The following is a 23,630-nucleotide window of genomic DNA, read 5'->3' on the forward strand; positions in this document are numbered from 1 at the left end:
TACATAATAACCTACATTTGATTTGATATTTAACAACTCTTTCAGAGTTTATGCTTACGACGCAGCTCTTTAAATTAAGCTGTCGCAAATTATCTTCATGATTGAAGTGCTGTTAAGCAATATTAAGTTAGTGCTCCTTTGTACCACAGTGAAAGTCGTGGAGAGAATTTTTGACCTTGGGTGAAAAAGATGCAGCTGGATCCACAGGATGGACATCATGGCCGATAATGAAACGAGGATTGTGATTCAAGTTATAAAGCTGTGGTGTGCCGTAAACTTGTATTATGGAGACTGACACATGCAGATCAATCTCCAGCAAGCTTACAGAACACCACAGATTTATAACTTTAATCCCAGATTCCTTTTTTCATTGAATTGTGTGTGCTCCTCGGATGATTAGCGAAACGTCTTCAGTTTTAAAAAAAGTCCTGTGGTTTTGTTTTTATCTGTTTTGGGGGGGATTTGCCGTGTCAAGGATAACTGAGAATCTTCACCAGCATTGTTACAGGTAAAAAACAATTACTTCACTTATCCTACACTATTGACGTAAAAAAACACTGTAAGCACTTCACTTTTGATGATCAGATGGAAGCTCAAGACTTGAAAATGTTTCTTTTATTAGAAATAAAGACCTGTACAAAAAAAACCAATTATACACTAATTATATATGCAAACTTAACAAGCTACGTTTGGCTATTTGTGGGCTTACCTTGCAGGATCTACATTTCTATAGATCAACTATGATCTACTCTAAATATTTTTAAACATGTCTGTTTGCCATGGAACGGGCAATGGATTCCAGCACCCCAAGGAGTGCCTGACTGAAAGCAGCACTCTGTTCAGCCTCCTGCCTTCGCTGTGCTGCTTCCTCTCTGCGAACATCTGCTTCCTCTCTCCTCAAGGCCATCTCCTCCCTCCTAATTGCCTTCTCCTGCTTCCTCGCTGCTGCAGCTTCTTCTTGCCTTGCCTTTTTGGCATCCTCACAAATAAAATGGAAGTGTTCCTCTCTCTGCTTCTGGTTCATCTCCTCTTGTTCTGTGTGCGCAGAAACAAAGCTCTCTGCTGCACTTGTTGATCTGCGCTTCCTATTGCCTAGGAATAACACACAAGAAAATGGCTGTTAGATGATGAAGTACAGGTAGAGTTTTTAAATAAATTATTTACATTAAAGTTCCTGCTAATTTCAAAAGGTGTTTGTTTACAAGATCAGAAATGATTCTGTTCATAAAGCAGTCTAGTACTTTAATGATAGTAAGCAGGTGGGCATAAATAAACTACATGTAGTCATTTACAACGGTTTGTGCTAATTTAGAAAAAGAACAGAGCATCGTTAATCTGAACAAAAATCACTACACCCTGTATAATTTCAATAATAAACTTCATAAATGAAAGTTTAAGTAATAAATGAATAACTAAATTTAGCATTTATCCATTACAACTGAATAAACAAGTAGTTTGAATACATGCAAGGTGTTTTACAACAAAAACAAAACAACATTCATATCAACATGATCAATGTGATGTTAAACACGATTGTTGCTTCTTCTTACCTACTAACGGGTGCTGTTCGGTGCCGCTCTGCTGCGTGTTGCCCGGTGGCGTAGATGTGCCCGGTGGTGTAGATGTACTCGGTGGCATAGATGTACTTGGAGCTGGTGTGGTCGGGAAGGGTCAGAAGCGGGGAGGATTGGACAGTCAAAAGCAGAATCTGGCGAACCTTCATGTTCAGTGGGACTTTCTGCATCAAAATAAGAGTGGAAAAACAGCAACAGAGTACAGTTAGCAATGATGCTAACTAATGACGACGTAACCGCGTCTGCCTCATTTGTTCAGAGTACTTTCAGAAAACGCAAAGAAACGGTTGCATGAGGAAAAGGAAATATGCTTAAAGTAAATAAAATACACTCACCATCAACTATTAGTTTTTTAAGCTTTCCTCTTTGCTTTGGTGTGCGATGGAAGCCCTGCACCGCCATCTGCGCAGACACCTCTTGAAAAATCTTTTTATTTCGTTTCGTTCCATCTAGCTCGCGCTGCACTTGTTCATCGGCCAGCAAACAGAGAAATGCCTGAACTTCAGCATTCGACCACGGTTGTGCCATGATTATTTGTTTTACCTTATAAAATATTCCAAAATAAGCTCCTCCGATTTCTTGTTGTCTGTTATGCGGGTGAAAAAGAAAATGGTGGATTGTGATTTCCGGTGGAAGACTGAATCTCCGCCCTCCACCAATGGATACGCCCCCTGACCAATCAGTGACCTACAGTGCGCTGATGTCACAACTAGACCCTAAAAGAACCAGACCTGGGACCTCAGTGATTTAGGTCCCAAAAATGGGGTGGGTTCCACCGTTAAAGGCATTGTTGATAAATCCTGCAATCGGCCACAACTAGTTACATAGGAGTACCAAAAAGACCCGTGGATAAGGGGCTTTAGTGAGGATCCACAACCTCTCCTCCTCCACCATAACCCTCAGCACTGGCTCTCCTCAGGGATGTGTGTTGAGCCCCCTTCTGTTTACTCTGCTCACATATGATTGTGCAGCTACCCATCCAGGCTGTCACATTGTAAAGTTTGCAGATGATACAGCGGTGGTGGGATGCATCACAAACAATGATGAGTCCAGCTACAGGCAAGAGGTGGAACACCTGGAGAGCTGGTGCAGAGAGAATAACCTTCACATCAATGTGAAGAAAACAAAGGAGATGATTGTGGACTTCAGAAGGAACAAAAACACCTACACCCCCCTGAACATAAGAGGATCTGCGGTGGAAGTGGTCTCCAGCTACAAGTACTTGGGTGTACACATGAATGACAACCTCAGCTGGAGCAACAACACCACCAGCCTGATCAAGAAAGCTCATCAGAGACTCTACTTCCTCAGACGGCTGAGGCGAGCTGGTCTGGGAAGCTCAGTCCTCACCTCCTTCTACAGGTGTGCAGTGGAGAGCATCCTGTGCTCGAGCATCAATGTGTGGCATGGAGGCTGCACAGCTGCAGAAAGAAAAGCTTTGCAGAGAGTGGTGAAGGCTGCACAGAAATCTGTTGGAATCAGTCTCCCCACCATCACAGACATCTACACCTCCAGATGCAGGAAGAGGGCCACCTGCATCATGAAGGACCCCACCCACCCAGCACACTCACTTTTTGCCCCACTCCCCTCAGGAAGGAGATTAAGGAGCATTAAGTGTAGAACCACTAGACTGAGGAACAGCTTCTACCCTGAGGCTGTTAGACTCATGAATCTCTAACTAGAATAATCACTGTGAAAAACCATATCATGTTGCTGCTGATCTGTTTCATGTTGCTGCTGATCTGTTTCAATGTTGATGTGTTCATGCGTGCACATCTGCTCACAGACTCATGTTCATGTTTGTGCTGATGTTCAATGTTTTTATGTTATGAGTGCTTAGTGTATATTTAGTTGATGTTTTTCTCAGTTCATATCTTAGATGTTATTACTGTTTTTCTTATACATTTTATTGTTGGATGTAACTGGGACCCTGCGTACATAATTTCGCTCCACCACATGTACCACATGAGGTGCGAATGACAATAAAGAAACTCTGACTCTGACTCTGACTTTCTGCACTCTTTTCATTCAATGTTTTCTTTTTGATGATTTTTTTTCTTTTTTTCTTTTAAATGAATAAATAAATGAATTAAAATAAAATGTTAAAAATGGCTTCAAACACCTGCTAAGTTTGTGGCATAAACCAACAGACATGTTTCCGTTTTTAGAATTTTACATCACTTTATAATGTAGCTGTTTTTGTTTCTTTTTTTTTTTTTTTTAATATATATAATTTTCAAATCATATGTTTTTTTTTTTTTTTTTTATGATTGTTTACTGTTGTACTGATAAATATCTCCAGGAGGGTAAACCATATCTTGTCTGCAAGTATCAAGCTGTGAAATCCTTCATTTTCTACAACTGATAGTGGTTGGTCATTAATCATGATTAAGTTTAGCAACTTCTCTGTAAACATTCGAGCTCTGGGGCTTTAGCGATGTCTTCTTGTTCAGTCCGAAGCAGGCAGCCTGATTACGGTCAGCCGTGCTCAGTCTGTCCCTCCTCAGAGACGGGCAGACTGAGCGGGGCAGATTGGACGTGGCTGGCCGGGGTCGAGTCGCCTCTTTCTGGTTGAGCAAAGAGCAGCGCCCCGCTGAAGCCACGGAGCTTGAATGTCCAATGTAAAACTAACTTTCCGCGGTTTAATGTGGCGCTGTGGCTCTGCAGACAGTGCACGTTGCTGTCTTGTTTTGTGGTGTTCAGTGTAAAATACTTCCACACAGAGGACATGTTTCGATGAAAAGTTTGTTAGCTGTTAGCCACAGTGATGCTAACTCAGCCCTCACGTTGTAGCTGCTGCAAACTATGAACTGGATTTCCTGAATGTGAGGCGGGTCTTATTACTCTGGGTTCATGAGACACGCTGCCGTTCAGGAAATCCATTCCATAGTTTGAAGCCAACATGCGTCATGGATCGGAAATATCGGCAGGTTGGATTGGAAAAATCTGATGCGTAAATTATGCTGGTATTGGAGGTCGATACTGATACTGGATCGAATCGGCCCCATCCCTAATAAATGGTAGCAAAAGTACTTTATTAAAGCTTGTTTTACATTTTACAAATGTTATAATAAATTGGTAATTTATTTTTGCACAATTAACACTTATTTTGTCATCTGTTATGATTTTAACTAGAAACAGTTTCATTTAAATCAATGACATTACAATTTTATAATAGTTGTCCTGGCCCTATTGAAAAAGATGGAGATGATGAGGAGAGCTGCACAAGCACAATCAACTCAGTTATAGAGCTAGGTACTCAGTTGTCATAAAAAAGACAAACAGAACAATTATATCTTCTACAAAAATGAAGAATTCATCCCAGATGATCTGAGGTAAGCTGGAGCAAAGTTGAACTGCTGGCATGGAGGACAAGGTGGAGCATTATCATGCAGAGAACTTCACAAATAGCTTTCAATTCAATTCAAAAATACTTTATTAATCCCAAAGGGAAATTATTTGTTGTTGTAACTCGTTATCCTCATTTCATTAAGAGATGTTACAGATACTGATGGCTGTAGGCAGGAAGGATCTCTTGTAAAGGTCCATCCCACAGTGGATCCTAAGAAACTGGTTGCAGATGCCGTCCGATCCGTCCACCCAGACTCGGCTGGCCTCTCGGTTCCCCCGGGCTGTAGGACCACCTGAATGCTGGGCAGAACTCCTCCCAGAGCGATGGCCACTCCTCCCAGCCCTCTGCCGAGCTCCTCGTCGCTGCAGACAGCCAGCTGTAGGTGCCGAGGGACGATCCTGTCCTTCCGCTGTCATGAGCCGTGTTTCCTGCTAGTTCAAGGATCTCAGTGGTCAGGCACTCGAGCACAGCTGGAGGGTAGATGAGAATGCATCCACAGAACATCCTTTTCAACTCATTTGAGATTTGGGGCTGTAGTTGAGATATTTGATCTTTTGAGACGTTAATCAGCTGCTGTGGAGAAAACTGCCTTGTTGCCTTGATTACGCATCATAACAAATGTCCAAAACTAAAAAAGTTTCAGTAAAAATCCTTCCAGCTGCACAGCATCTGATACCAGAGGAAACAATCATCCAAAAAATGCGATTTACATCCAGAAAAAGAGGAACTAAAGTTTCCAAAAGCAAAATCTCATAATGAAAGCTTTATTGTTACGCCTGTATTTTTGCTTGCGTAACATTATTTTAAAACACTGCTGACATGGATATATTGAACATTGTCTTGCATAGACATTTTTTTCTAACAAATATATGTTTGCAGTCTCGTTTCCCTCTAAAATTTTAATGATAAATGTATCTGCCGCAAAGTCCTTGGTTCAAACCCCGGTCCAGGGGCCTTTCTGGGTGGAGTTTGCATGTTCTCTCCGTGCATGCATGGGTTTTCTCCGGGTGCTCCGGTTTCCTCCCACAGACCAAAAACATGCATGTTAGGCTGATTGGTAACTCTAAATTGTCCCTAGGTGTGAGAGAGAGAGTGAATGGTTGTTTGTCTCGCTTGTCTCTATGTGGCCCTGTGATGGACTGGAGACCCGTCCAGGGTGTACCCCTCCCCTCACACAGTGATTGCTGAACATGGGCACCAGCGACCCCCGTGACCCAAAATGGAAGAAGCGGGTTAAGATAAAGGATGGATGGATGTATCTGCCGCATCTAAAAATGCTTTGATAAAATGCATAGTCAGTGAAATAATCAGTAATCAGTTCATTACTGCTCAATAATCACCAAAAGTCATCGGAGCAAAGTAAGAAAAATTTATTTTTGTGTTATGTCGCACCAGTAGCCGCTCAAACTGACTGACAGCGATGAGATGTTTGGAACTATTGAGAGCTGCATGAACCACGTGACCGCATATTGGCTAGTTCAGGCATGGGAAACCCCGGCCCACGGGCCATATACGGCCCGTTGGGCTTTTTAATTGGCCCGCCGAAATTGTCCAAAATTGGGACAATTAAAAAAAAAATATAAAAAAAAAATATATATATATATATATATATTTTTTTAATATACTTTATTTTTCAGGGGTGCTGAGGAAAAATATAGGGTGTTTAACCACTCCCAAATAGAGGTTAAAATTGCCACTGGTTCAAATTATATTTAAAAAAACTGAATTTAATAGGAGAAAAAAAACTGCTGTCATTTTACCTGTAGTTCCAGAATTTCCCCAGTAGAGGCGCACTAAAGACACTGGCGTGTATTACAGGCAAGTGGAGAAGAAGTAATTTCTTCTTCTACGCTTTTATTTTTTACTTTGCCCTACAAACTTGTCTGTAAAATGCATCACACTGTGTTGGTCATGTTGCAGTTGTTGTTGTTATCCATTACTGTTTTTGTTGGTTTCTACTTTTTGGTGTCCTGTTATGTAATCTGTTGCTATGTGCTTGTTCTGTTTGTCCCTGTACAGCACTTTGGAGTGCTTTGTCACTGTTTAAAGTGCTATATAAATAAATTGGTATGGTATGGTATGGTATGGTAAAAACGTGTTTATCAAAGAAAAGAAAAGTGTACAGTGAGTGCTGAGTGTTTAAAATGGGATGGACAACAACAAGTTTCACTGAGGTCCAATGAAAATGCAGATTTTATGACAAGAAACTGTTGCGGTTTTCAAAGAATACACTTTGCTAACTGCTAACTATGCTAACAAGCCTTTCTCCAATGGCAATATTTAAAAATAAACATGGTAAAAACAGAGCAGGTCTATTGTGTCCGGAGGGCCAAGATAAGTTAGAAAAAAATCAGTTTATCACGCAGGAGGACTGTGACTCTCCTTGTGGAACTGATTGATGAAGATTTAATCAATCAATCAATCAAACTTTATTTATAGAGCCCTTTCCAGCAGCCAAAAGGTGAACAAAGTGCTGCACAATACAGAAGTTAAAAACAAACAATAATTAAAAATCAGCCAGTTAAAAACAAAAACATTTAAAACATAGCAAGATTATCAAAGACCTACTAGGTATTAAAAGCCTGTCTGAATAAAAAGGTTTTAAGATTAGATTTAAAATGCTCCATGTCAGTGATGGAGTGCAAGTCCTGAGGTAGCTGGTTCCAGAGTCTGGGTGCAATGACCTGAAAAGGCCCGGTCACCCCATCGTTTGTAGTTGGACTTTGGGACAGAGAGTAGAAATGTATTAGATGATTTCAGTGTTCTCCTATATTCACAGACAGCTACAAGATCAGTCAAATATAGTGGGGCAAGACCATTGAGAGCTTTAAACGTGAATAATAAAATTTTAAATTTAATTCTAAAATCGACTGGAAGCCAGTGGAGAGAAAATAAAACAGGGGTGATGTGCTCACGTCTGGAGGTGTTGGTTAAAAGTCAACCTGCAGCATTTTGGACCAATTGCAGGCGTCTAATGGAGGATTGGGAGATTCCTGCATATAGGGAATTGCAGTAGTCGAGCCTTGAAGTTATAAAAGCATGAATGGCCTTTTCCAAGTCAGAACGATAAAAAAAAAAAGGCTTAACTTTGGATAAAAGATGTAACTGATTAAAACAGGCCTCGACTACAGAGGATATTTGTTTATCAAACTTTAAGTCCTTGTCAAATGTCACCCCCAAGTTTTTAACTGTGGGTCTGAACTTGGATGTCAGAGCACCAAAGTTACAAGGAGCATCATCACCGAAGAAGATGCATTCTGTCTTTCCTTCATTTAAAAACAAAAAATTAAGATGAAGCCACTGTTTAATGTCGGCAATACAATCAGCGAAAGGTGTGAGAAGGTTACTGTTTTTAGGTTTCATTGGTAAATAAATTTGTACATCATCAGCATAACAGTGAAAAGAAAAATTATGTTTGGCTATCACTGATCCAAAGGGCAGCATGTACAATGAGAAGAGGACAGGACCAAGAATAGAACCCTGTGGCACACCACAAGAGAGAGGGGCAGTGGAGGAAGACAGATTATCCAGCATGACAGAGAACAATCTGTTAGTCAAATAAGCAGTGAACCACTTGAGTGCTGTACCAGAAATTCCAACATAATGTTGAAGACGAGACAACAGGACAGCGTGGTCCACTGTGTCAAACGCAGCTGTAAGGTCCAGCAGCACCAGAACAACGGGACACTTGACATCCATGGACATGGAAATGTCATTATGGACTTTTAACAGGGCTGATTCGGTAGAATGACGGGTTCTAAATCCAGAATGAAATGTTTCATAAATACCATGGTTTTCTAAAACAGGTTGTAACTGCATAAAAACAACTTTTTCTAAGACTTTGGCTAAAAAAGGCAGATGAGAAATAGGTCTGAAATTTGATAAAAGTGATGGGTCTAGGTGAGGTTTTTTTAAGAAGGGGCCTAATCACAGCATGTTTAAATGCAGCAGGGACAATTCTTAGACGAAGGCATTTAGCAAAATAAGCTAAAAGGCAGAGAGAGTCCTTTAAGTTACGGTTTACTGGATGAAAGTAATAAAGGACACTGCTCATCTCTTATTTTTTATCTGCGGGATTAACAACAGTTTTGAGATAATGGAGGTGTTTTTGACCCTGGAGTCTCTGAAAGGAAAAACATGGAGAGGATTTTTACTTTTTTTCTACCGTCATGAGAGAATGAAGCTTCTGTGGAGTAAAGTTGACAATGTCACAACAGAAAGATCACCAGATTTAAGAGGAAAACATGTCGGGCTGCTGAAAAGAATCCAGGATAAAGTGAAATAAAAAAACGTGTGAATTATTGTGCAGGTGCTCTGTTGCACAGAGGAGCTGCAGGAGGAGGACGTCTGCTTCCATTCGCAACCTGCCACAGCTGACCTGTCATCAACTTTAGATCCTGTAGTTGTAAAAAGTTTTGTGAGGAGTTTGTAGAGGTGAGCTGACACTTTATTTAGACTTTTCTCATGTATTCCATGAGCACAGTGAGGTAAGAGACTTGTGGTTTGGTTCATGTGATTTTTCTTCAGGTAAGAGAAAATACAGTGGTTTGTTTTGTTTGTTGTTTGGGCCTGAAGTTGGTAAAACTCCACAAAGTCAATCATTTCACTATTTTAAATAAAATCACTGTTCTGTCATATAATCTGACTTAGTGGCTGCTTGAGTGGAGCAGAAGGTGGAATCGCCCATAATAAATAGCGTCCCAGCGGCTGTTATTGCGCTGGGGTGTGACATCACACAAACACTCCATCCATCTGTTCCAGACCCGGCCCTTCGCTCCAAATTTAGAACTCAGTGTGGCCCGCGAGTCTGAAAGTTTGCCCACCCCTGGGCTAGTTCAAAGATTGTCACAACTCTCTCTCTCTATGGTGCTGGTCCTGCCTACAAAATCCCCCCGCCACTCTCCATCGTCAGACAGCTCTGCTACTTCCCAATGGGGAGCAGAAATTGTAGCAGCTCAGACCTAACATTACTACCGCAATGATTCACTCACGTTTCCTTTGTGCCCCAAAAATAATCTGATTTTATTTTCTAAAAAAAAAAAAAAAAAAACCAGTACTGTGAGACATGTGTAACTAGAAAGTTTGAGAAAAGAGCATATAATTGTTTGACTGACCATCTAGTCTTGGTCCTCCACCATAGCGTTCATATAACAGGTTTGCAGCTTGCAAAGAAACCCTTTTGACCTCTCCTATCTTGTCTGGGTGCAGTTTTCCATGGGAACACAGGAAAAGAGTGTTGTCAATTTTCTTTGTAGCAGTGGAGTCATCAAGCCATTTCTTCAACCAGTCTAGGGGGATAAACTCATAATGCTCTCCTGCTGAGGGAAAGAAGACAACCATAAAAAAAGACCATATTCTGTTCTGATGCATGCTCAATAATCCAGGTAGAAAAATCTAAAAAAGTAAATCTGGTCCTCTGGACATTCAAAAAAACAAAACAAAGCAAAACAACAAAAAAAATGTAGAAACGTTTCGTCTCTCATCCAAGAGACTTCCTCAGTCTGAGGTGCTGTATTCAGCTCAGTCTCTTAAATAGCACCTTCTTAGAGTGGATCAACCAGTTTGCTGCTGACAACCAGAACCAGCTGCTCACATGGTCAAGAAGGACCATCAGCCTAACAATGGATCATTAGCACACTGATGGCTGTTTACTGTTCACAGAGGGCTGAGTGATACTAGCAATCACAGCATTGTAAGAGGGGGACAGTTGAACCCGGAGGCTCCACCCCTGTTTAATGATGGACGGTTTCTTTTCACAAAGATGGCCTCCTTTACTCCTCTCTCAAACCATCGTTCCTCTCTGTCCAGGATGTGAACATCTTCATTCCTGAAAGAGTGACCGCTGGCCTGGAGATGAGTGTAGACCTCAGAGTCCTGGCCTGATGATGTTGATCTTCTGTGCTGGTCCATCCTTTTGGCCAGTGGCTGTTTTGTTTCCCCGATGTAAGACTGATCACCCTCCTGACACTGAACAACATACACAATATTACTCTGTTTGTGCCGGGGGACTGGATCTTTGGGATGAACCAGTCTTTAATGTATTTTGGGGTTTAAAAGCCACTGGGACGTTATGTTTAGAAAATAAACGTCTCAGTTTCTCTGATACTCCCTGAACATACGGAATGACCACTGGTCTGGGTCTGGGTTCCTCCTTTTCACCTGTTGGCTGACTGGAGTCCTGTTTGGGTTTCTTCTCTGCTTTCAGGAAGGCCCAGTTAGGATATCCACATTGCTCTAGAGCCTGTTTTGTGTAGGATTTCTCCTTCTGCCTGGCTCCTGAGCTAGTGGGGACGCTGTCTGCTCTGTGGTACAGAGTCCTGATGACTCCTAACTTGTGCTCCAAAGGGTGATGGGAGTCAAACTGCAAATACTGGTCTGTGTGGGTGGGTTTGCGGTACACCTCAGTTTGCAAATGTCCTCTATCCGAGACTGAGACCTCACAGTCCAAGAAAGCCAACTTGCCATTTTTTTCATCTTCTTGTGTGAACTTGATGTATTTATCCACAGAGTTGATGTGGTCAGTAAAATGTTGGACTTCCTGAGATTTAATTTTAACCCAAGTGTCGTCAAATTAAACAGTGGCTTTTAAACTCCAAAATACATTAAAGACTGGTTCATCCCAAAGATCCAGTCCCCCGGCACAAACAGAGTAATATTGTGTATGCTGTTCAGTGTCAGGAGGGCTGTGATCAGTCTTACATCGGGGAAACAAAACAGCCACTGGCCAAAAGGATGGCCCAGCACAGAAGATCAACATCATCAGGCCAGGACTCTGTGGTCTACACTCATCTCCAGGCCAGCGGTCACTCTTTCAAGGATGAAGATGTTCACATCCTGGACAGAGAGGAACGATGGTTTGAGAGGGGAGTAAAGGAGGCCATCTTTGTGAAAAGAAACCGTCCATCATTAAACAGGGGTGGAGGCCTCCGGGTTCAACTGTCCCCCTCTTACAATGCTGTGATTGCTAGTATCACTCAACCCTCTGTGAATAGTAAACAGCCATCAGTGTGCTAATGATCCATTGTTAGGCTGATGGTCCTTCTTGACCATGTGATCAGCTGGTTCTGGTTGTCAGCAGCAAAACTGGTTGATCCACTCTGAGAAGGTGCTATTTAAGAGACTGAGCTGAATACAGCACCTCAAGACTGAGGAAGTCTCTCAGATAAGAGACGAAATGTTTTTACATTTTTTTGTTGTTTTGCTTTGTTTTGTTTTTTTGAATGTCCAGAGGACCAGATTTACTTTTTTAGACCATATTCTGATGTTACAAGAACTTTATACATTATTCTAGCATATCAATGTAAGGCCATGTCATACACAACACACCAGATGGTATATATTTCTACAGTGAGGAAAATAAGTATTTGAACACGTGTCAAAATCAATGTTAATAGTTGGTACAATAGTCTTTGTTTGCAGTTACAAAGGTCAAACATTTCCTGTAGTTTTTCACCAGGTTTGCACACACTGCAGCAGGATTTTGGTCCATTCCTCCACATAGATCTTCTCTAGATCAGCCAGGTTTCTGGACTGTCGCTGAGAAACACGAAGTTTGAGCTCCCTCCAAAGATTTTCTATAGGGTTTAAGTCTGGAGACTGGCTAGGCCACTCCAGAACCTTGACATGCTTCATACAGAGCCACTATTTGGTTCTCCTGGCTGTGTGCTTCGGGTCATTGTCATGTTGGAAGACCCAGCCATGACCCATCTCTAATGTTGTAACTGAGGGAAGGAGGTTGTTCCCCAAAATCTCGCAATACATGGCCCCGGTCATCGTCTCCTTAATACAGTGCAGCCATCCTGTCCCATGTGCAGAAAAACACCCTCAAAGCATGATGCTTCCACCCCCATGCTTCACAGTAAGGATGGTGTTTTTGGGATGGTACTCATCATTCTTCGTCCTCCAAACACAGTGAGTGGAATTAAGACCAAAAAGTTCTATTTTGGTCTCATCTGACCACATAACTTTCTCCCATGACTCCTCTGGATCATCCAAAAGGTCATGGGCAAACTTAAGATGTGCCTAGACGTGTGCTGATTTAAGCAGGGGAACCTTCCATGCCATGCATGATTTTTAACTATGACGTCTTAGTGTAGAATTAGGTTACCCACAGTAACCTTGGAAACAGTGGTCCCAGCTCTCTTCAGGTCATTGACCAGCTCTTCCCATGTAGTTCTGGGCTGATTCCTCACCTTTCTTAGGATCATTGATATGCCACAAGGTGAGATCTTGCATGGAGCCCCAGTCCGAGGGAGATTGACAGTCATGTTTAATTTATTCCATTTTCTAATAATTGCTCCAACAGTTGATCTTTTTTCACCAAGCTGCTTGGCAACTGCCCCGTAGCTCTTTCCAGCCTTGTGGAGGTCTACAACTTTGTCTCTGGTGTCTTTGGACAGCTCTTTGGTCTTAGCCATGTTAGTAGTTGGAGTCTTATGGATTGTGTGGGGTGGACAGGTGTCTTTATGCAGATAACGACCTCAAACAGGTGCTTCGAATTTACAATATTAATTGGAGTGGAGGTGGACTTTTTAGAGGAGGACTAACAGGTCTTTGAGGGCCAGAACTGTTGCTGATTGGCAAGTGTTCAAATACTTATTTGCAACAGTAACACAAAAATTATTAACAAATCATACATTGTGATTTCTGGATTTTTTTTTTAGATTATGTCTCTCACAATGGACATGCACCTAAGATGAAAATTTCAGACCCCTCCATGATTCCTAAGTGGGAGAACTTGCAAAGTCGCAGGGTGTTCAATAACTTATTTTCCTCACTGTAAATATACACACACCAATATACATACATACAAACCGGATTCCAAAAAAGTTGGGACACTAAATAAATTGTGAGTAAAAACTGAATGCAATGATGTGGAGCTGCCAACATCTAATATTTTATTCAGAATAGAACACAAATCACAAATCAAAAGTTTAAACTGAGAGAATGTATAATTTTAAGGGAAAAATCTGTTGTTTCCAAATTTCATGGCGTCAACAAATCCCAAAAAAGTTGGGACAAGTCCATTTTTACCACTGTGTGGCATCCCCCCTTCTTCCAACACTCAACAGACGTCTGGGGACAGAGGAGACCAGTTTCTCAAGTTTAGAAATAGGAATGCTCTCCCATTCATGTCTAATACAGGCCTCTAACTGTTCAATCGTCTTGGGCCTTCTTTGTCGCACCTTCCTCTTTATGATGCACCAAATGTTCTCTATAGGTGAAAGATCTGGACTGCAGGCTGGCCATTTCAGTACCCGGATCCTTCTCCTACGTAGCCATGATGTTGTGATTGCTGCAGAATGTGGGCTGGCATTATCGTGTTGAAAAATGCAGGGTCTTCCCTGAAAGAGATGACGTCTAGATGAGAGCACATGTTCTGGAACCTGAACATAGTTCTCTGCATTAATGGTGCCTTTCCAGACATGCAAGCTGCCCATGCCACAAGTGCTCATGCAACCCCATACCATCAGTGATGCAGACTTCTGAACGGAGCGTTGATAACAACTTGGGCTATCCTTGTCCTCTCTGGTCCGGATGACATGGCGTCCCTGTGTTCCATAAAGAACTTCAAATGGTGACTCATCTGACCACAGAACAGTCTTCCATTTTGCCACACTCCATTTTAAATGACCCCTGGCCCAGTGCAAACGTCTGAGCTTGTGGAGCTTGCTTAGAAATGGCTTCTTCTTTGCACCGTAGAGTTTCAGCTGGCAACGGCGAATGGCACAGTGGATTGTGTTCACTGACAATACTTTCTGGAAGTATTCCTGAGCCCATTCTGTTATTTCCTTGACAGTGTCATTCCTGTTTGAGGTGCAGTGACGTTTAAGGGCCCGGAGATCACGAGCATCCAGTAGAGTTTTACGGCCTTGACCCTTACGCACAGCGATTGTTCCAGATTCTCTGAATCTTTTGATGATGTTATGCACGGTTGATGATGATAACTTAAAAGTCTTTGCTATTTTACGCTGGGTAACACCATTCTGGTATTGCTGCACTATCTTTCTGTGCAACAATGGTGGAATTGGTGATCCTCTTACCATCTTGGCTTCTGAGAGACACTGACACTCTGAGAAGCTCTTTTTATACCCAATCATGTTGTCAATTGACCTAATTAGTGTTAATTGGTCTTCCAGCTGTTTGTTATATGCTCAATTTCCTTTTTCCAGACACTTATTGCTACTTGTCCCAACTTTTTTGGGATTTGTTGACACTGTGAAATTTTGAATCAACATATTTTTCCTTTAAAATGTTACATTTACTCAGATTAAACTTTTGATCTGTCATCTATGTTATATTACGAATAAAATATTGACATTTGCCATCTCCACATCATTGCATTTTTATTCACAATTTGTTTAGTGTCCCAACTTTTTTGGAATCTGGTTTGTAAATACAGACATACAAGTTTTTGTTTTATTAGTATTTGTCTAAACAAACACAATCTGACTTTGTTTCTTATAACATTAAACAAAATAGAAGTCCAGTTGTTTGTTTTATTAAGCGTGAAGGATAGGATACAAAAAGCGTTCAATACAAAAATAGATAGGATAAATTATTTTATTTATGGTATTCTGACTGCATTTTATGATGTGTACGGTAATGGGCAAAAGCAGCACACAAACATGTTACATTAACTACGAGTCAATAAAAAGTGTTTCACTAACCATCTTCTGCAGGTAAAAGCTTGTAGAGCTCTTTCACCTCTTCATGCTTGGCTTTGCCTTTATCCACACTCTGTTTTCTCATATTTGCCATCTCTGTGCACCACTCTTCGAATTTATGGTTGTCCTGGTCAACCAGCCTCTGAAGAAAAGCTAGAAGCAAACAAAAACACACAAAAAACTAATCATTTAAGCGAAACCCTCGGATAGCAAAAAATTTAAAAAGGCAATGCCATTAATTTTGGGGTCAAATCTAGTTTCAAGACATACCGGTTCAAAACAAAAAAGGAAAAACGGCAAATTAACACTCCCTCATTGATAAATGTAATAAAAAGAGTGCATTATTTCTTTTGAATTTTGTAAAGTTTGAGTTTGTTTTTTTAATAAAATTTGAACTGAGAATAGGTCAAAGGGATGACATTTACCATTGTTCAGTTTGTCTGAATGACTTCTACTACCTGTAGTCTTATGGTAGCTTTGGAGGAGAGGCTGTCTGAACTGGAAGCTCAGCTATGCACTGTAGAAAAACCAGTAGCTAGCCAGGTCCCCTTAGACAGCACAGAACCACAGAGACTAGCTCCCGTTAGCGGTCCTCCAGTAGACCCCAAACAGCAGGGACCCCAGGCCGGCTGGATGACGGTCCGGAGCAAGCGTAGTGCTAAGTCTAAGCCCCCAGTTCACCACCAACCCGTTCACGTTTCTAATTGATTTTCCTCGCTCAGTGACACGCCCGCTGAGAAGCAGACCCTGGTTACTGGAAGCTCCATAGTCCAAAACGTGGCTTTAGGGACTCCAGCGACCATAGTCAAATGCATTGCGGGGGCCAGAGCGGGCGACATAGAATCTTATCTGAAACTGCTGACTAAGGCTAAGGCTAAATACAGTAAGATTGTTATTCAGGTCGGCGGTAATGACACCCGGTTACGCCAATCGGAAGTCATTAAAATTAATGTTGCTTAGGTGTGTGACTTTGCTAAAACCATGTCAGACTCCGTAGTTTTCTCCGGCCCCCTCCCCAACCTGGCCAGCGATGACATGTTTAGCCGTATGTCGTGGTTTAACCACTGGGTGTCCAGGTGGTGTTCTGACAACGACGTGGGCTACATAGATAACTGGAGTTCTTTCTGGGGAAAACCTGGTCTGATGCAGAAAGATGGCATCCACCCCACTTTGGACGGAGCCGCTCTTCTTTCTAGAAATATGGCTGATTTTGTTTATCCCCCAAATTATTGACAACCCAGGGTCCAGTCCAGGAAGCAGAGTTGTAGTCCTCCACACCTCTCTGCTGCTTCTCCTCTGTTACCCACCCACACCCACATTGAAACAGTGTCAATTCGCCCACGGCTCAAATTAAATAAACAAAAAATCAGCTCTAAAAATATAAACCATAAAAATCTGATTAAAATAAACACAGTTACTTTACCAGAGCAAAATCATAAAATCATTAAATGTGGATTATTGAACATCAGATCTCTTTCCTCTAAATCCCTGTTAGTTAATGAACTGATAACTGATCATCATATTGATTTATTGTGTCTGACAGAAACTTGGCTACAACAGGAGGATTTTGTTGGTATAAATGAATCCACTCCTGTTAATTATTTAAATGTTCATGATCCTAGAACAACTGGCCGAGGTGGAGGAGTAGCTTCTATTTTTCAGTCAGGATTATTGATTAATGCCAAACCAGTTATTAGTTATGATTCTTTTGAATCGCTGTCCCTCAGTCTTTCTCATCCAAAATGGAAATCAGAAAAGCCACTTTTACTAGTTGTTATATATCGTCCACCTGGAGCTTACTCTCAGTTTTTGTCTGAATTCTCAGAATTATTAACTGACTTATTATTAAATACTGATAAAATCATCATAATGGGTGATTTCAATATTCATGTTGTTAAGATATTTTTGGACTGGGCCTATGATTTTGATCTGCTCAGAGATGGGATTATAACGAAATTATGACCCGGTTCTGACTCGGTTAAACTGGGCCAGCAAACTCTTAAGAGAGTCTCCCTGGGATTTCAATATCAATCAAGAAATAGTTTAATCTCCTTGCCACATCACGTAGAAAGGCTTTTGAAACACCGTCTCATATTTCCTAACACGTCAGTCCACATAAGATCCATTGAGATCACACTTAGTCATGCCCCCTCATGCAATGACAGGTTGAGCTCTCCTTCTGTGAAGGCAGAGTCTAGGACCCTATAAATGAGTAATGACACAGGACATCGGGGCTCTTCCGGGTCTGTGAACGCATCACAGACTGGAGAGTCCAGTGCTGTAAAATTGTAATCTTTTCCTGCCTTTTCTAATATACTGTAATTGATAAAACTTAATTGACGTTTCCTTGATTTATTGATTAGTATAGTTGCCACTTATGAGGGAGGTTCGAGACAGGGGGAAAAATGTGGGGTGGAGGGGGTTTCGGGGTCCAGTGGTCCGCAGCCAGCTCCTGTCTTTAACAATGTAGATGTTTAAAGTGATAGTTTAAGCATAGCCTTTAATAATTTAATAGACTCATTTGGTTTTACCCAAAACGTCTGCACATCTACTTATTCTTATCATCACACTCTTGATTTAGTTCTGACCTATGGTATAGAGAATAAGGACTTGGTAATAGTTCGTCAAAATCCTATTTTGTCTGACCATTTTTTAATAACCTTTGAGTTTACATTAAATGACTACACAGTCACTGAGAGTAAATTTCATCTCAGCAGGTGCTTATCAGAAAATGCTGTAACCAAAATTAAACAATCTCTTCCATCAATGTTTTCCTCTGTCTTGCAGAGTAATGCATCAGAGAACAGAGACTTAAATCATCTAGTTGATCATCTTACAACTTCAATGCAAACTTCACTTGATAAAATTGCTCCACTGAAAAAGAAAGTAATCAATCAAAGGAAACTGGCTCCTTGGTTCAATTCTGAGTTACATACTTTAAAGCAGGCATCTAGAAACCAGGGGAGAAAATGGCGCTCTACTAATGTTGAAGAATTTTATTTAACTTGGAAAGATAGTCTGCTAACATATAAAAAAAGCTCTCTGTAAAGCTAGAACTCTATATTACATCTACATTATCTACATCCAGAAGAATTTATCACCTCCTTTCAGTACACTTCTACAAAGATCTTGGACTCCATCGCTCCCTTAAGACAGACTTCTACAAAAATCAAGCCAGATCCCTGGCTTAATGGTACCACTCAGACTTTTAGACAATGTTGCAGGAAAGCAGAACGCAGATGGAAGAAAGACAGGCTTCATGTGTCCCAGGACATACTGAGAGACTATCTTTATGAATATCAAAAAGCTGTTAAGCAGGCCAAATCACAATATCTTTCCAATTTAATTTCTACCAGTTGTAACCGGCCAAGGGTTTTATTTAATACCATTCAGTCTGTCATTAATCCCTCCATCAATGTTCTGAAAACTGCTACACAGTCTACCTGTGATGGTTTTCTTGATTACTTTGTGAACAAAATAGACTCTATCAAGCAGAACACTGTCAGTACATATAATGCTGTTCAGTTATGTGCTCCCTCAATAACCTCTGCTGTGTTTGATCAGTTCCACCTGGTCTCACTACCTCACCTCGTTAAGGTGGTTCAGCAGATGAAACCTACAAACTGTACCCTGGACATCATTCCCTCTAAGATGTTCAAGCAGTCCTTGGATGTTATTGGTCCTTGTCTTCTGACATTTATTAATAGCTGTCTAAGTTCAGGTTATGTCCCGTCTGTTTTCAAACATGCTGTGGTCAGGCCTCTTCTTAAAAAACTGGGTTTAGATCCTACAGCTTTTTCTAATTTTAGGCCAATTTCACGCTTATCATTTTTATCCAAAGTTCTGGAAAAGGTTGTTTTCATTCAGTTGCAATCTTTTTTAGAACACAACAACTTGTTGAAAAATTTCAATCTGGCTTCAGACCCCGTCATAGCACTGAATCTGCACTACTCAAAGTACAGAATTATATTATTTTGTCCCTTGATACCAAAAAACCTGTTCTGCTGGTGATGTTGGACCTCTCAGCAGCTTTTGATACTGTAGACCATCAGGTCCTAATCACTCGTTTGGCTCAGCAGGTTGGCCTTAAGGGAGTTGTGCTAGAGTGGTTTAAGTCCTATTCAACAGACATAACTTTCTCTGTTATGATTGGTGATCTGTCCTCTTCTTCAGTCTCTTTGACCTCTGGTGTACCGCAGGGATCCATTCTGGGGCCTGTTCTCTTCTCACTTTACATGCTACCGATGGGACCCATCATTGCACGCCATAATCTGTCTTTTCATCTGTATGCAGATGATCTACAAATCTATCTGCCAGTCACTCCCAGTTCCTCACTCAGTTTCAACTCTGTTGCCAGCTGCTTAAATGACATTAAGCACTGGCTGTCTCAGAATTTTCTCCACCTAAATAACGATAAAACTGAATGGATTTTATTTGGATTGAGTTTGATCAACTGGTTGATCCACTCTGAGAAGGTGCTATTTAAGAGACTGAGCTGAATACAGCTCCTCAGACTGAGGAAGTCTCTCGGATGAGAGACGAAACGTTTCTACAATTTTTTGTTGATTTGCTTTGTTTTTTTTTGGTTTTTTTGAATGTCCAGAGGACCAGATTTAACTTTTTTAAAGTTCTCTAAACAAGCTATTAACCTAACCATCTGAATCAACGACATAACTCTAAACACCTGCAAAAGATTCCTGAGGCTTTTAAAAACTCCCAGCCTTGTTCATTACTCAAAACCGCAATCATGGGTAAGATTGCCGACCTGACTGCTGTCCAGAAGGCCATCACTGACACCCTCAAGCAAGAGGGTAAGACACAGAAAGAAATTGCTGAACGAATAGACTGTTCCCAGAGTGCTGTATCATGGCATCTCAGTGGGAAGTCTGTGGGAAGGGAAAAGTGTGGCAGAAAACGCTGCACAACGAGAAGAGGTGACCGGACCCTGAGGAGGATTGTGGAGAAGGGCCGATTCCAGACCTTGGGGGACTTGCGGAAGCAGTGGACTGAGTCTGGAGTAGAAACATCCAGAGCCACCGTGCACAGGCATGTGCAGGAAATGGGCTACAGGTGCCACATTCCCCAGGTCAAGCCACTTTTGAACCAGAAACAGCGGCAGAAGCGCCTGACCTGGGATACAGAGAAGCAGCACTGGACTGTTGCTCAGTGGTCCAAAGTACTTTTTTCGGATGAAAGCAAATTTTGCATGTCATTCAGAAATCAAGGTGCCAGAGTCTGGAGGAAGACTGGGGAGAAGGAAATGCCAAAATGCCAGAAGACCAGTGTGAAGCACCCATAGTCAGTGATGGTCTGGGGTGCCATGTCAGCTGCTGGTGTTGGTCCACTGTGTTTTATCAAGGGCAGGATCAATGCAGCTAGCTATCAGGAGATTTTGGAGCACTTCATGCTTCCATCTGCTGAAAAGCTTTATGGAGATGAAGATTTCATTTTTCAGCACGACCTGGCACCTGCTCACAGTGCCAAAACCACTGGTAAATGGTTTACTGACCATGGTATTACTGTGCTCAATTGGCCTGCCAACTCTCCTGACCTGAACCCCATACAGAACCTGTGGGATATTGTGAAGAGAAAGTTGAGAGACGCAAGACCCAACACTCTGGATGAGCTTAAGGCCGCTATTGAAGCATCCTGGGCCTCCATAACACCTCAGCAGTGCCACAGGCTGATTGCCTCCATGCCACGCCGCATTGAAGCAGTCATTCATGCAAAAGGATTCCCGACCAAGTATTGAGTGCATAACTGAACATGATTATTTGAAGGTTGGCGTTTTTTGTATTAAAAACACTTGTCTTTCATTGGTGGGATGAAATATGCTAATTTTTTGGGACAGGCATTTTGGGTTTTCATGAGCTGTATGCCATAATCATCAGTATTAAAACAACTAAAGACCTGAAATATTTCAGTTGGTGTGCAATGAATCTGAAATATATGAAAGTTTCATTTTTATCATTACATTATGGAAAATAATGACCTTTATCACAATATGCTAATTTTTTTAGAAGGACCTGTACATCATCAAAAAACATACATTTCCCCTCAAGGAGCTGTTCCCTGGTGGATGGGGCTGGCGGAGGAGCGGAGCGTGAAGTTGCTGCCGCAGCTGTGGAGCGCCTCTGCTGCTGTTGCTGGCCATGGCGGTCCCTCCAGCGGCCGGAGGGGCGGGAGGAGGACTGTGAAGTAATCAGATGTGTACAGTCTCTGAGACCTCCTCGGACCTCTGAGATTTCTCAAGGATGGTCCTGAAGGTGGCCCCGAACAGCGCCTCTGGGGTGATGAGGCCCTCCAGCAGGTCTTTCTGAAGCCTCTCGGACAAGGATGGCGAGAGGCGGAGCCAAGTGGTCCTCTGGATCATGGTCATCCAAGCGGCGATGCAGGACAGGCAGACCGCAGAAGTGGCGCACATGTTTAAGATGACGTCAGCGGCTTTACAGAGAGAGCTCTTTGTCTCCTCCAGCAGATTTGTTTCCTCCAGCCTCTTAGGTCGTTTTCACACCAGATAGTCCGGTAGACTCGGTTCGGTTCAGGACCAATATTCATGAGCTTTTGTTTACATTTGAGCTGGTGCGTTTGCATTCACACTGCACTGTGCAGTCGAGTCAACCTGTTGAACCAACCTATTCCCCCGCTCGCCTGTGGGGGCGCTGCACCAAGAACTACAGAAAGAAATGACACAAAAACCTCTGAAGACACATCTTCTTCTTCTGTAAATAAAAATAAAAACGAAGTGGCATCAAGTTTTAGCAGATTTAGGAGTTATATTTTGTCATTTTTCAAAAATGGACTTAGCATGAGCAGAAGATGAGACAGAAGACCATGGAGAATATTGTTTTTCCACACAAGGCAGCTGACGGCTCCATATAAGGTAAAAGCAATGCATGTTTGTTTACTCTGCGGAGCGGGTCCGGTCTGTTTACACTCACACTGTACTCGAACCGTGCTGGAGTTAAATTCTACCGTACCGAGACCTAGGTTTTAGCCCGGGCCAGAGTTCGCCTTTTTGTTCTGTGACAGAGTTCGATGGTGCGTTCACAACTCCCCAAACGAACCGGACTTTCTAGGAAAACGAGCTAGAGTTCAATTAAAGTGGACTAAACAGGGCTGATGTGAATGTACCCTTAGAGATGCTATAGGCCAGCAGGGAAACGTTGTTGTTCACCGTGACTGCCTGGGATGTGCACTGGTGAGCTCAGTTGGAGAGCTTTGTCACCATCTGGTCATGCTTCCCTGGAGGGACAGGTTGCCGGTCCATCCTGGAAGCTTTTGCCCAAAGCGCCTGCACCAGGTTTGGCTCCGGCGGGGGGGAGAACCGAGGGAAAAACACCGATCGGTAAAACCCTCCACTCTGGAGATGGGAGGCCAAGGTGGAGACGGATGTCTTCAGCTTGCTGGGCCCAGTTGCAGCCTCGTTCCAATGTGACGTCACAGCTGGACAGCGAGGACAGATGGGGTCAGGGCGATGAGCCTGAGTCAAACCTTCCCACCAGATCATAATATTGGGGCGGAGGGAGGCGAGGGATGGAAAGTCCCTTTGTGTTAGCAACTGGTGGGCGTGGACTAAAGTTTTAAGTGCTGCCTGCGCTGCGCGAGAAGGGCCTTAAAGGGCAAAGCCTATACGTAATAGAACTAATAAAATGATCAACTAAAAATACACTAAGCACTAACAGCATAAAAACATTACGTCGAACAGCAGCACGAACATGAGTATGAGTCTGTGTGAGCAGATGAGCACGCATGAAGACAACAACATGAAACAGATCAGCAGCAACATAAAACAGATCAGCAGCAACATGAAACAGATCAGCAGCAACATGAAGTGATTTTTCACAGTGATGGTCCTGCTTAGAGATTCATGAGCCTCAGGGCAGAAGCTGATCCTCATTCTTCTCATTCTACACGTAATGCTCCTCAACCTCCTTCCTGAGGGGAGCGGAGCAAAAAGTGTGTGCTGGGTGAGTGGGGTCCTTCACGACGCATTTGGCCCTCTTCCCACTTCCTTCACCACTCTCTGCAAAGCTT

The 23,630-nt window shown here is 42.2% G+C and overlaps 1 protein-coding gene across 1 annotated transcript in view; it reads right to left on the reverse strand.

Annotated features, from left to right (window-relative positions):
- The window catches only part of usp48 (ubiquitin specific peptidase 48), a gene marked incomplete at its 5' end in the record, with an annotated part of 242,914 nt that overhangs the window by 157,555 nt on the left and 61,729 nt on the right, over window positions 1-23,630 (reverse strand). Inside the window, 2 exon segments of the mRNA XM_037678534.1 lie at window positions 10,041-10,241; window positions 15,597-15,746. Of these exon segments, the coding sequence (XP_037534462.1) occupies window positions 10,041-10,241; window positions 15,597-15,746 (351 nt within the window).

Source organism: Nematolebias whitei, chromosome 7, assembly GCF_014905685.2.
Source record: "Nematolebias whitei isolate Nwh7 chromosome 7, NemWhi1, whole genome shotgun sequence".
Classification (NCBI taxonomy): domain Eukaryota; kingdom Metazoa; phylum Chordata; class Actinopteri; order Cyprinodontiformes; family Rivulidae; genus Nematolebias; species Nematolebias whitei.